General features: G+C 44.4%; 1 protein-coding gene across 1 annotated transcript; it reads right to left on the bottom strand.

Annotated features, from left to right (window-relative positions):
* Positions 1–1,292: 1,292 nt before the first annotated feature.
* LOC128715842 (proton-coupled amino acid transporter-like protein pathetic) lies at positions 1,293–12,010 on the bottom strand. Its single transcript, XM_053810760.1, has 4 exons — positions 11,957–12,010; positions 1,920–2,932; positions 1,697–1,853; positions 1,293–1,633 (listed from the first exon to the last, which is right to left on the bottom strand). The coding sequence occupies exons 1-4, from the start codon at positions 12,008–12,010 to the stop codon at positions 1,373–1,375; spliced, it is 1,485 nt and encodes a 494-aa protein (XP_053666735.1). The 3' UTR covers positions 1,293–1,372.
* Between the last annotated feature and the right edge of the window lie 298 nt (positions 12,011–12,308).

Below are 12,308 nucleotides of genomic sequence, written 5' to 3'. Positions count from 1 at the left end.
CGTAGTCATTTGCAAAAACAACTATTTCAATGCACTCTACTATGTATAAGACCTGCTGCGGTAGAACTGTTTAGCTATGAAAATACGAGTTTACTTTGTGCTTGCGGCCAGTATATCATATTCGTTGGAAGACTGTTTTCGGCTGACATGTTTCGGTTTAAAGTGAATAGTTTGTTGTAAATCTTCCAGCTGCTACTGTCTTTTTAAAAGGTAGAAATATTTCTGTTATGCTAACAGCTCTCAGGAACTGTCACATTTACAATGTTTATCGATTAGCAAGTTACTAAGTGTACTAAAACTGTAATGGCAAAACGTTCTCCGGTGCAAAGTCCGCTAGGAACATTCCCCTCACGCACGTTACGCCCTTAGGGTGTGTAGGTTAAAAACAGTAGATAAATATTCATTCCGACCAGTGTGACACTGAGCCTGAACACATCTCTTACATGCTACAGCAACACTCAACATCACATTTTCCTGTCCATTTAACACTGGGCACATGACTCTCGGTGGCTAACCATGCGAAGCTTCATCCACCCATTCCTTTGTGTACGTTATCGGTAAACAAGTCTAGTGAGATTATTCTACTGCAATGGCGCCTGTGGCACGCGTATATTACAAGGTTGATTAATTTTTTTCCAACGTGTAACGTGGCTACAGCGTTCCTAAATGTCCTAATATGGGGCATGGTTTTATTCGATCCGCACAGTGCGTATCGTGTACACGAAAGATACACCAGCTATGCCTTTCTCCGTCGCATTCTATCGCAGATATGGTTTTCCGAATCAGATTCGGACCGTGTGTACATACTTAACGATAACGAACAAGGAAGTAATGAGACAGGGGTCTTGTGGTGAAAATGGAATTGGTTTCGAAAGAAACCCGGATAGTGTGAGAAAACAAAACGACAGTTAACTGGGAGCTAGTATAGGTTAACATGGTACCGGTATGATGACATTAAAGTAAGAAATTCAAAAAGTTAACACAAGGAAGCGCACGCTTACGCAGCAAGGACCTGCTAGCGCAACTAAAACGACGTCATTGATACAACGAGATCCTACAATTGATGAAGACGGTAAAGAATACCAGAGAGCGGTCGGATGTGTGATGCAACCTTCTGCAACAGATCCGTTGCTCCAAATGCATCGATCGATCGGAGCAGTTCGCCGATGATCAGATGCACTTCCGGTGCGGAAACTCGGGCTCAAGTCGTTCGCATCTACGGCTGCCGCATTTCGCGGATCTACCCTACAAAAAGTATGCAGCTGACGGCAGAATCCAGAACACACGGCATGTGTCGCGCTGTGATGCACGGTATCCCGCCACGCCAGGGGAGTTCGAGTGGGATGAAAGGTGTTGACGGATGTCGGCGGCCTTACACTTCTTCGAGATGCTCCGAGAACTCCACTATACTGACGTAAGTGCCGGTAACGAAACCGACCACACCAAACAGGATGAGAAACACATTCTTCCACAGGATCCAGTTGAATCGTCCGAAGCCGGGCTTTTCGTAGAACGTAACCAGCTCAATGACAGCGGGAAACATTAAACCAAGTGTGCTCAGACACACAGCCCCGATGAGTGTGATGAACGGTCCCAAGTTGGGCAGTGCTGCAGCAATTATAACAGTAAGGATCTGCGAAAAAATGGTTCGAAGGTTAATGTTTGTCAATTATACAATGTTGAGCTAGCTGCTTACCACTAGGCCAATTCGCAGGGTGTACTCAGCAACGTTCTGGTGCTCGTTGAAGTTTCCTTTGATGTTTTTCCAGATGATCTCCATGGGCACGTAGAACTGAAGCGCATAGGTAAGGAAGATGGCTACCGCAATCATGAGCTTTACCATTTGAGCCAGCCTATTTTCAAAAATCGAACTAAATTAGTAAACCGCTTGCTATATTACATATTACAGGTATACTTACACATCCTCTACCGGAAGATTCAATGTGATGCTGCCCTTGGTATCTTCTCCATACTTCAGATAGCCCAAAAAGCCAACAGTAGCATACAGCATTACCACAACAGACATTCCGGTATTAAGCACACCCGGACATCCAATAAAGTTCTGCGGGTTCTTCATGTTGTTCTCCAGCGACATAACTACACCGATACCCTCCAGCGCGAAGATGACAGTGCCGAAGAACATTGGCATATGCTGAACTTCAGCGATAGCTTTACGTTCCGACAGAGCTGGCAGATCGGTGACGATGTAGTACAGCGTGATTCCAACACCAGCACCAATCAGCACGTTGGCGATCAGCGAGAACGGTGTCAAATACTTCAGTTTACGGATCAGGTTAAGCAGGATCAGTGGAGCCAGCAACATCAGGATGTAAATGCGCACATCCCAGTAGGAATGAGTGTAGTGATCCACTACCTGCTTCAGGTTGGTCGCCACAAACACGATATAGATACAGCAGCAACCGATCAGATCTATCACCAGGAACAGGTTGATGATGAACCGGGCAAGCCGAGAGTATTTTTTCAGCTGCTCCGGACCGGCAAGGAACGCAACCTCCGCGACATCAGCAAACCCCAGTGAAGGTAGCTGTGCGCGCCGGCACAAGATGTGCGAGCAGCGCACCAGAATATGGATGCAGTAGGTACAAATCGCACCAATCGCAACCGTGGCGACCAATCCGAACCACAGCCCGGCATTCACGAATGCCAAGGGCATGGCAAGAATTCCCGATCCTAGCGAGCCCTTCAGCAGATGGACCAACGTTTCCATGTCAGTTGTCGGATGCGTCACCTTGCGGTTTTCAAACGGGTTGTACGTTCCCGCCTCCTCGTCATCCTTGATCAGGTCCACCAAGGGTAAGGTGGAGCCGGCGGCCGTCTGTGCCGGTACATCGTTTAGCTCGGACTTCATACGACCGAAAATGTATCCAGTGAGCTCGGACTTGCTACCTCCGGTGAGCTGCGGACGTATTTGCTGTAATTTGCAGGTAAACAAGTTAAAAGGTTAGAAGAGCCAAATCATTACAACGTACCAATTTATAAATGCGAATAGATTCAAAGTTGCCAAATGCGAAATCGATACTTTAAATTTGTTGAAATTGAATAACTAAATTTGGAATAACAACACGATAGGTTTTTCTATTCCTGCCCCCAAAATGAGAAAAGCCATTGTGATTTTATAAGCCTACTTGGATTGATAATAGGATTTCTAGAATGCTGAGATTGTGATGGAGTTATATTTAAATTTAATTAAGATTTATTAGCGAAGGTCGTTAAGAATTAAGAGCATGCTACCTCAAAATTCTTTTCACAGCTCTGTTTCTTTTTGTATAATAATTACCACGAGAAGGATCATTGTCGGACATTAACCCAGGAAAATGTCTAGCAAATACCGTGTTTTTCACTTTTAAGCATTTGACCATGAATAATTTTGGCATGCACAGGCTACGTTAGCTTGCACATTGTCACAACCTTCCGATCTATTTTCTATCTGTAAGACCGACGCATGTAGCGACAATAATTCATCTGATTTGAGGTTAATGATCTCATTAACATGATTGCAAGATTACGGAAATGGGGGTCGAGTATCACAGAGTAACGCTCGGAAGTCAAACCTATGGGCAATGTGTATTTGCACAAAACCACTACAGTTTCTTAGTCTGCTGAAACGTCATCGTAATCTGACCTCGACCTTCCCTGGTCCCTTCGATTGTGTCTATGGCTGCACGATCGTTCCGTATACCCTACTGAAATGCATTTGTTTCCCAATACAGATGCGTATTTTGGCGGTAGTTCAACAACTAATAATGTAGCGCAAGCGCATCTATCACCTGCACTTCGAAGAAGAATTTCTATCACATTCGGCGCGCAGGCTGCTCGATGCATTGCCTGTGTCGTGGAATCTAGGTCAGGCACGTTCCGTTTGGGTGTGGATGCTACGGACGCTTGCCGAGATCTTGATCTGACTTCATCCGAAATCATTGTGAGCCATGTGGTTGCTCAATGAGCACATGCGCAATGCTGCACGCATCTAGAATGTGCACGTGCGATGTCTACGAGACCCACACGCAAAGGAAGCATTAGAACGCACACGTGTTTGTTCGCATTTTCGCTTGATCCGATAGATACATTTGGGGGCGAACTACATCAGCTACATTCCTCTCGGATCAATTCATCTCTGAGTGTGAGGTTCCATGGCATAAGACTTGGATTTTTTTTTGTACACGACATGTAAACAAACCGAACCTCCTGTTGAGTGCGTTGACTGCGCTTTGCCCATCGGCACCAACAGCATGCCCAGTTCAAACTGTTTAGAACCAGACTGATTTGGTTTTCGTTTCTTTTTCCGCATTGCAAAAGTCAATAAAGCAACGCGCTTGCGTTTGGGATGTTTATTTTTAAAAAAGGCGGTGAACAAAACAAAAATGGCAACTCTGAAAACCGCCCGGTCGGTGATCAGCTCGGTAATGTTTAACGCACCGAATGTCGCGTGCTCGTGTGAAATGTCGCTTTGTTAATTCCTTGCTACGACGTGATCCGGCCCTAGGTTAATTTGCTTTTATCAAGGCGTCGGAAGGCGGATCGCGGAACGATCGCGTGCACTCGTGTCTCAAGATCGCCAGCAGATCTTGACACAAGATTGTGTCAAGTTTAAAATACGAATATCGGGGAGACATTGAAAATCCCTCAACCAAATTCGTGTTACACGTGCCCACTCCTCTTTGCATTTATCGCCGCAGCTGATACAGCCGAGGGATGCAGCAAACCATGACACTACTGGGAGAACTTTGTTGTCCCATGCAGTGTTCGCTTTGCTGGTCACCGAATGGACAATTTGATACCATCTCGTATGTAAGGACAAAGTGTCATGCATCCTGTGTCACCGGCGTTTGGGGTTGGATGATTGGTTCTGGTTGGTATTTTGCGTTGCGTCCCAATCGTCACGTACATAACGACGCGTTTCGCCCTGATGTGTGATCTAAATTTGGAATATTTGCTACAGCCAGTGGTTAACTGTACGAAGCGAAAACTCCTACGACCGTCCAATGTCGCACCATAGAAAGATCTTTATTTGCTACGCTGAGCTGGTGCCACAAATATGTGGGCATTTGTTGTGTTTTTTTCTGTTCGCTCAATTTTCACCACCCATTGATCGTACACTGATCAGCGTAAGGCAGCTGCTGGAACACGCATTCTTGAAGATCGTCAAACACGCTTCACCAGCTGAACCGGTCAATAATTGTTTATCCATTGGCGCCACAGGATTGTGACGCAGCATCATCACAATGCGAAATGGGTTGGGAGTGTGGTACGTGGGCCTATTTATTATTAAACGATCAAATCTGTTCCGCTCGAGATTCAATTAATGAAGACGGATTGCCAATTTCGTCGATTGAAGCACAAGCAAAAATAGCCCTCATCGAAGGCTATTGACAGGAAGCGAATGCTTGGAATGCCAATGGCGAAGCGCGATGGTACTGTTTGTGCCTGCGTTTACGTTATTTAAAGGATGCTTTAATTAATCATGCTATTGTTTTTCGGGCCACCTCGCTTTAAGATACTATAAATCATTCGCTAATCTGCCAACATCCGTTCGGTAATGATCGTAGAGAGGTGAATGGGATGCAGTGTTATGCGTTTTGCACGAAAGGTCTAGTGAATGGTGAAAGTAGGCAGGTTGTGTAGGGTATTAAGAAAATATCTCCCATTCATTTGGACAAACCTTCAGCAAAGCGAATGTCGTGGGTACAAATGCACTCGTTCAGTGCAATTTCTCGACCACCTAGCTGCCGGAAGATCAAACGCGCTTGAGCAAACGTTCGTGACATTGTTGCACCGCTGGAACACTCACGATCAATGAAGGGTACTTCGAAAATCGTAGAAATGTCTCACTTGCACATGAAATTAACACCATTTGGAAAGATTAAATAACCACAACGACACGCTTCACTGTTGAATTACCATTTTCCGCTCCGCAATCGCTTGAGGCGTATACATACACACATTCTAAACAGCTAAACAATAGCTCATTTGTAAGCACGTGGCTGATGAACATGGCTATTGCATTTGAAAAAAAAAAACTTCGCAACAGCACAACTATTAATAGTGAAATAAAAGTTTTGTTCCAGATTACTCAAATTGGTGACGGTTTCTGGGGCAAAAACCAAAAAAATAAAGCCTCATACCTGGAGCTATGTGTCATTGTCATGATTCGCGTATTATTCATAAGTTTCGTTATTTGTTCGCTGTTTTGCTAAAAACCTATGACGTGACCGATTATTCCTCCTAGGGCATATTAATAACGCCAATAATTATCCGTATATCCAGACGCATGCCGGAGGAGTTAAAGTAATCGCTTTAACAACGGCAATTATATGCCTCAAGCCGGTTTGAACTGGTAAGCACGGCACAAGTGGTTGATTTACCTCATTCAAGAACGTTTCACTGTTTCTTTCAACCCTCCTACAGTAGAGTACAATCAGTCGGGGATTTTATAATGCAGGCTACTCCATGTGGAGATAAACGTGCTGAATAAGATCAACTTCAATGCGCAATTCGAGTCAATTTTGAGGTACTCATTGTTACTTTGTTTTCAAAACTATTCTAGTCTTTGAAGAATCATTATGTCGAGAATTTGACAGGTTCACTAGAAAAAGATTACAAACTTTGGACCAGCTCACAAAACTAACACGCCACATTCTCGTCTCTTGTTTCCTATCGCATTTATTACAATCAGCAAATTTTTGTAACACTATCGCAAACAATTTCCATGAGCTATTTCCTCCAATGTGTTTTAAAACAAATGACAAACCACACCTTACGCTAATAAAACCTGGTAAAGAAAATGAAAATCGATAAAGGCAACACCTTGAGAATTCCGTTGTCATTCCAAGCCGAAACGTCTGAACGTTATGTGATAGGAAAGTTTTTAACACCGAAAAGGTGCTTAACTTTAAGTTCACATTTCCTCCTGTTTCATTCCTTTGCCAGCTCTTGTGTTGTGCCATTTGGAGCTCGGGTTCAAGTGGGTGTGCAGTGTTGGCACCTTTTTTGCGGAAGGAAGCGCACTGAAAATGAAACCCACATTCCCGCCGTCTGGATACTGACTGTGCAATTAATATGTGCATTTACAAACCGGGTCATTGTTTTTACAACCCAGTCAGACAAATGCGCCGATAGAAAGGTTTTATGGCAGGCGTTAAGTATTAGCGAACATTCTACTTCCTAAGTGATTCTTGATAATCGATGCTCTTTTTCAATATCTTAAGTAAATGTTTAACAGTAATAATCTATCGCCTATGACATATAAGTGACTAAGTGCCTTGCCGTAACAGATATCATGTAATTCACATGATTGCACATTGCGTAAGACGCTTACTTACATTGTACCAATCATCGTCTGGATCGCCTTCGTCTAATGCATGATGGAAAAGAACCTTCCCAGGGCTCCTTCCTGGTATCGAAATCAATTATCTAATTAAGAACTTGCGCACACCGATTCTGACCCTCCTTCTTAGCGCCTCTCACCATCTCAACATTTACCCTATCTGTGCCACTAATTTTCTCCTCTTTCATCGCCAATGGGAACCAATTATTGAACCGAAGCCGATAGGTGTAAAGTGTTCCACACTCTCAAGTACCAGCATGTTGTAGGCCCCAGCACAGGATATGGGGCTAGAAAACCTCAATCACTGGTTGGAGTGATGAGTGAACAAAAAAAAACACAACATGAAGGTTAAATTACAGGTGGCTCTCAATCTCTGATAACGCGCACTCGTCGCGGACTTGCGTCTCGCCTATGCATTCCGCCTTTCTACCGGCCAGCGAGCCGGTTTGAAGCGGCCTCACAAGTCGCACGTGCGAAGTGTAAAGTTGTTAGGCAATCCGGTCCTAACCGACCACTCGGTAGATGCTCGCGCGACATCGTGGCGAACAAGGGGCATTTGTGGGCCACCCGGAAGCAGACGCTTTAGAAGGGTTTTGCAGCATGGCTTAGTTTATACGATTTTACCAAACTTAATTCCTTCCTGTCATCGAAACAGAAACTTCACTGAGTGAACAAAATGCGTCTTAATACGAAGATCTCCGTGGCCGACTTCATGTTAGGGTGACAAAATGTAGGTTTTGTTTGCTTCGTCACGATACGGTAGCGTTTCAATGTCACAGAGGTATCTAATTGAGAAGAAGGACAGTACTATGTACATAGGCGCCATTTAGTAGGGCCGGCCGTTCAGGTTGCGGCTGATAAGAATACCTCAATTTTGAAATGTTTTTGTTTGAACCTGTGAATTGGATACATCGACATTGCTTCGTATTTGTGTTGCGATAAAAGAATTCAAACTTAGTCATAAGTATGTTTTCAGGTTCAAATAAAAAACACGCAAAATAAAAAATAAATTGAACAAGATCGCGGTGTGCACTCTTTAAGAAGTCAATCGTCAACTCTCCCCGTCGTTGACCAACATTATAGACTTTTAGGGTAAGCAGGAAAGTTCATTCCTTCTCTCCGGAGTAAATTTCCCCTCCGTTTGGAATTGGGGAAAAATATAATGCGCCATACCATGACCTTGCCGAACGACTCTTGTGTGTGTGTAGCATAACTCCAACTCCTGGAACTCACCCCCTATCATCAATAGCAATCAAGACACATTCGCTCCAAGGTATTTGCCACACAGGAAAAAAAACGGACAGGGACGCTTGCTCTTGTACCGTGCCTGCCATAACCACAACAACTTGTACCCCAGTGAGGCAGGCATGGTAGGGAAAGGAAAAGCGGAATGGTTTCACTTTCAATATAAAACATTGCACGACGTGGACAGCCGCCATCAAAGAAAAGTAACGGCGTAGTTTGGTGTTTGGCATAGAAGAGTCATAAAAAAATAACACTGCTTCTGGAAACTGATACAGAGATTGTGGACCACATACAACTGGAATTGAAATTCGGGCAGGATGAGTGAGGTGAACAAAAAAATCCAACACTATCTGATTGTACCCTAACGTCCTTAACAACCAACAACCCAGAGGTTGAGACGAACGAAACGTATACAACCATTACAAATGGCACAGTTACTCAATTACTGACATTTCGATGAATGAAGCAGTAAATCGATGCAGACAGTTGCAATTCGCTCTCGGCGAACTCGCACAATGTGGCCAACACGCTGGAATGAGCAACACGAACTGGAATAAACAATTTAAACGACTGCTACAACTGATTGCCTGCAAATCGTTCGCATGTTACAGCGCACGTGGAGTGAAGTTGATTGGAGTTTGCTTCCCGCTCCACGTGGAAGTGCAACGTTAGAAGTTAGAAGTAAAGTATCGTACGCAAGGGGAATTTGATATTTATCTTATCACCTTCCCCACGTCCCGTTTTGCTGCCGGCTAGACTGTGCGGTCCTGATTGACATCCTCTGAAGGGATATCCCCTTCGGGGCTGGAGGATATCATCACGAACTACAATTTGCAAGTTGACACCTAGCATCTCTACTTTAATGTGGTTCTCTCTTTCTGATGCAAGCCTTTCGACCACAGGGGTTAGAACAAGGGTTCCATCCACGTTTGTGTGTTTCGGGGATTCTCGTTGTGCAAGTGCATGTTGCCACTGGTCACCTTATGCATCACACTGTAATTAGCGATTTGCGTTTTGCAAAGCGACGAACCTACCTCGCTACCGATTGAGAATGATTGTTTGATTCTCTCCCACAAAACGCGATCAACTTGGGCGATTCGGCCAACGTGCTTATCTCGTGCCCCGTACTACAAAGTGACGTGCCAGAGAAAACGGTATTACTTTTTGGTGTTAAAAATAGGCAACTCATAAATTCTGCCGCCTGTGTACGTCGTTTTATCCTGCTTTTCCCAGATTTTTCACCCGGTCCTTTGTACCGATTGCGGATGATTTGCGATCTCTGGCGTGCAAGGTCGTCGGAAGGATTTTTTCAACGCTCAAAACCGCAACAAATATGTGGCGTCGGCGTCAGATGTGGCGGTAAATACGCATCGGAAAAGCTCGTATTCGTAGCCCGGTGCCGATCAGCAGAGTGGGACGAATGGACTCGACGTGCAGAAAACAAAACAGAACTTACGTTTGATCTGTGCGTCATCCCGCGTACGTTAATGTCCGATTCGCGAGAGCAAGAAAAACAAGAATGCAGGAGGCCTGTCATGTACAATGCTATTTTTGGTGAAAAGCGTTATTTACGTTTCGTCTACCATAGTCCGGCGTTAGTGATATTTTTACCCCACCATGGCAGTACTCTTACCCCAGCGCTAAACGGAATGATCGTTTGGGTAATAAATATACTAAACAGACACCAAACATTATTCTGCCGTACGATAATGCTGATCCACACAGAACAAATGGTATTACATAATTTTAAGGGACACTTCTGACGATATATTTATCCCACCCAGAACGAAAGCAAACCGGCTCAATCTGAATCGTCACAAACATTGAATGCCATCCTTTGCTTTGCATCCGTAATGCCGGTGCCAAAGGAACGCATGAACCGTAACTAATGGCTTGACTTGTACGATCACAATTGTGGATGTACGAGTAATTTAAAATCACCTTCAACCTGAACGCACCTGGACAGGGTGAGCATGGATAGTCAGTAGGAAGCACTCATCTTAACTACAGCAGCGGTTATTAATCCAAACTCGCTTACTGCAACTGCACTACTGCTGCACCTAAAATGGCAACAGTGATGAAAACAAGCATTCTTTTGCACCAATTAAGTATCCCGCGTTCGTTCATCTGTAGCTTGGTTCGAATATTGAAGAGGTTTATCAGCGTTCAATCAATCGATTCTGCTCGATAAGGAATGCGGACCCCACCGTATTTCATGAATGCGTAGAAACGTGCATTGATTCTTATCTATCGAACCGTGTGACATTTGCTAGTTCCCTCGAACAGGCGGAAATGCGAGAAATTCGCCTACTAATGACATTGGCACAGGAAGTGCCCTTCCCCGAGCTGACCGATCGTGTCTCATCGGGAAGCTACATGGAGCTACTGCAAGGTAATCCTATAATTTGAACCAGTTGTATATTATTCCACCGTTGTGTTTATTAAGCAAAATCAAAATAAATTGATGCTTACTTCCGATTTGATGTAGACACAATATTGCAGTTAGACACTCTGAACTGAAGCTTACTTCCGATCTGATGTAGACACATTATTGCAGTTAGACACTCTGGATAAGATACGCATCGGTAGGCACATTCGCCACTGGTACCGGTAATGAACTTTTATGGCCCATCATCAATAGATAGCAATCAAAGGTCCCTCGGACACTGATGTTGCAAAATGAATTTCTAAGCTTAGCTTCGGTACTTTTCCTAAGTAGTGCCACGAATTCATCTCTCTTTACGGAGTGGAAAGATTCCAACCCACAAAAACGCAACACCTTCATGAAACGGAGACAAAAACGTTTCACTAGACTGCGTGAGACAATGAGCGTGGAGTGCAAGCCTTTAACCTTCCAAGCCACTAGTGGGTGACATCGTTTCCAAAGCATTTATGCATATTCAGAACATGCCGCGTACTCGTGTTGAGTTTCCTGCAATAATCGTCTCAGTTAGCGAGAAGCGCCCTTGGGTGAGGCAGTTCAAACAATTTAAACAAACATACGCGCCTCTACGGGACCCATTAAACGTGATCTGCCCTGCTTCGGAAGAAGTACCGAGCCGGATTTGCTGTAAGCGCATGACGATCAACGCTTCGCTGATGGTTATCTTATGTTAAAAATTCTTCGAACTAGAGACACATCGGTACTGCCGGTAAATGAAACCACTATGAACAATGTGAGCGCTAAGTCGCCCACTTGCTATATATAAGCTGATATAGCGATTCGTTTTTCCACACCAGACCTCCACTGTTTACACTTATCAGCTTGCAAACCAACACCTGAGCTCGCAAATAAACACTATTTTACAGCGCACCGTTGAAACCACCGTGAAAAACAAACATTTCCATACATTCGCTACTACTTACGGTATACTCCAGATGCTGCACCCGGCCGGGTGTTTTCTTCTTGTAATTATCCATGGCTATTGTTTCTTATCCGTGATCAACGCTTTGCCGCCGTCCGTCAAACGATCAATTGTCACCGTGTAGACTCACGACCAGAATAACCTAAGTATCCTCCAACGCGATGCTACCGATCGACTGTCCTGACTGACAAATCTTCTCACCTCAAGACCCGGTCTACACTCACGACGCTAAAAACGGATATCGCACAATGATCGTGGCCTTTCTCGTGCTCACTTGCAAAACCTGTCACGGACCGCTAACTTTCTTTCACTCTACCAGCGACTGTTGCCCACCGTCTTGCTCTTGGCCTCAC

This window comes from Anopheles marshallii, chromosome 3, assembly GCF_943734725.1.
Source record: "Anopheles marshallii chromosome 3, idAnoMarsDA_429_01, whole genome shotgun sequence".
Taxonomy (NCBI): domain Eukaryota; kingdom Metazoa; phylum Arthropoda; class Insecta; order Diptera; family Culicidae; genus Anopheles; species Anopheles marshallii.
The sequence above is the reverse complement of the archived record's forward strand: the minus strand, read 5'-3'. Positions and strand labels throughout refer to the sequence as shown.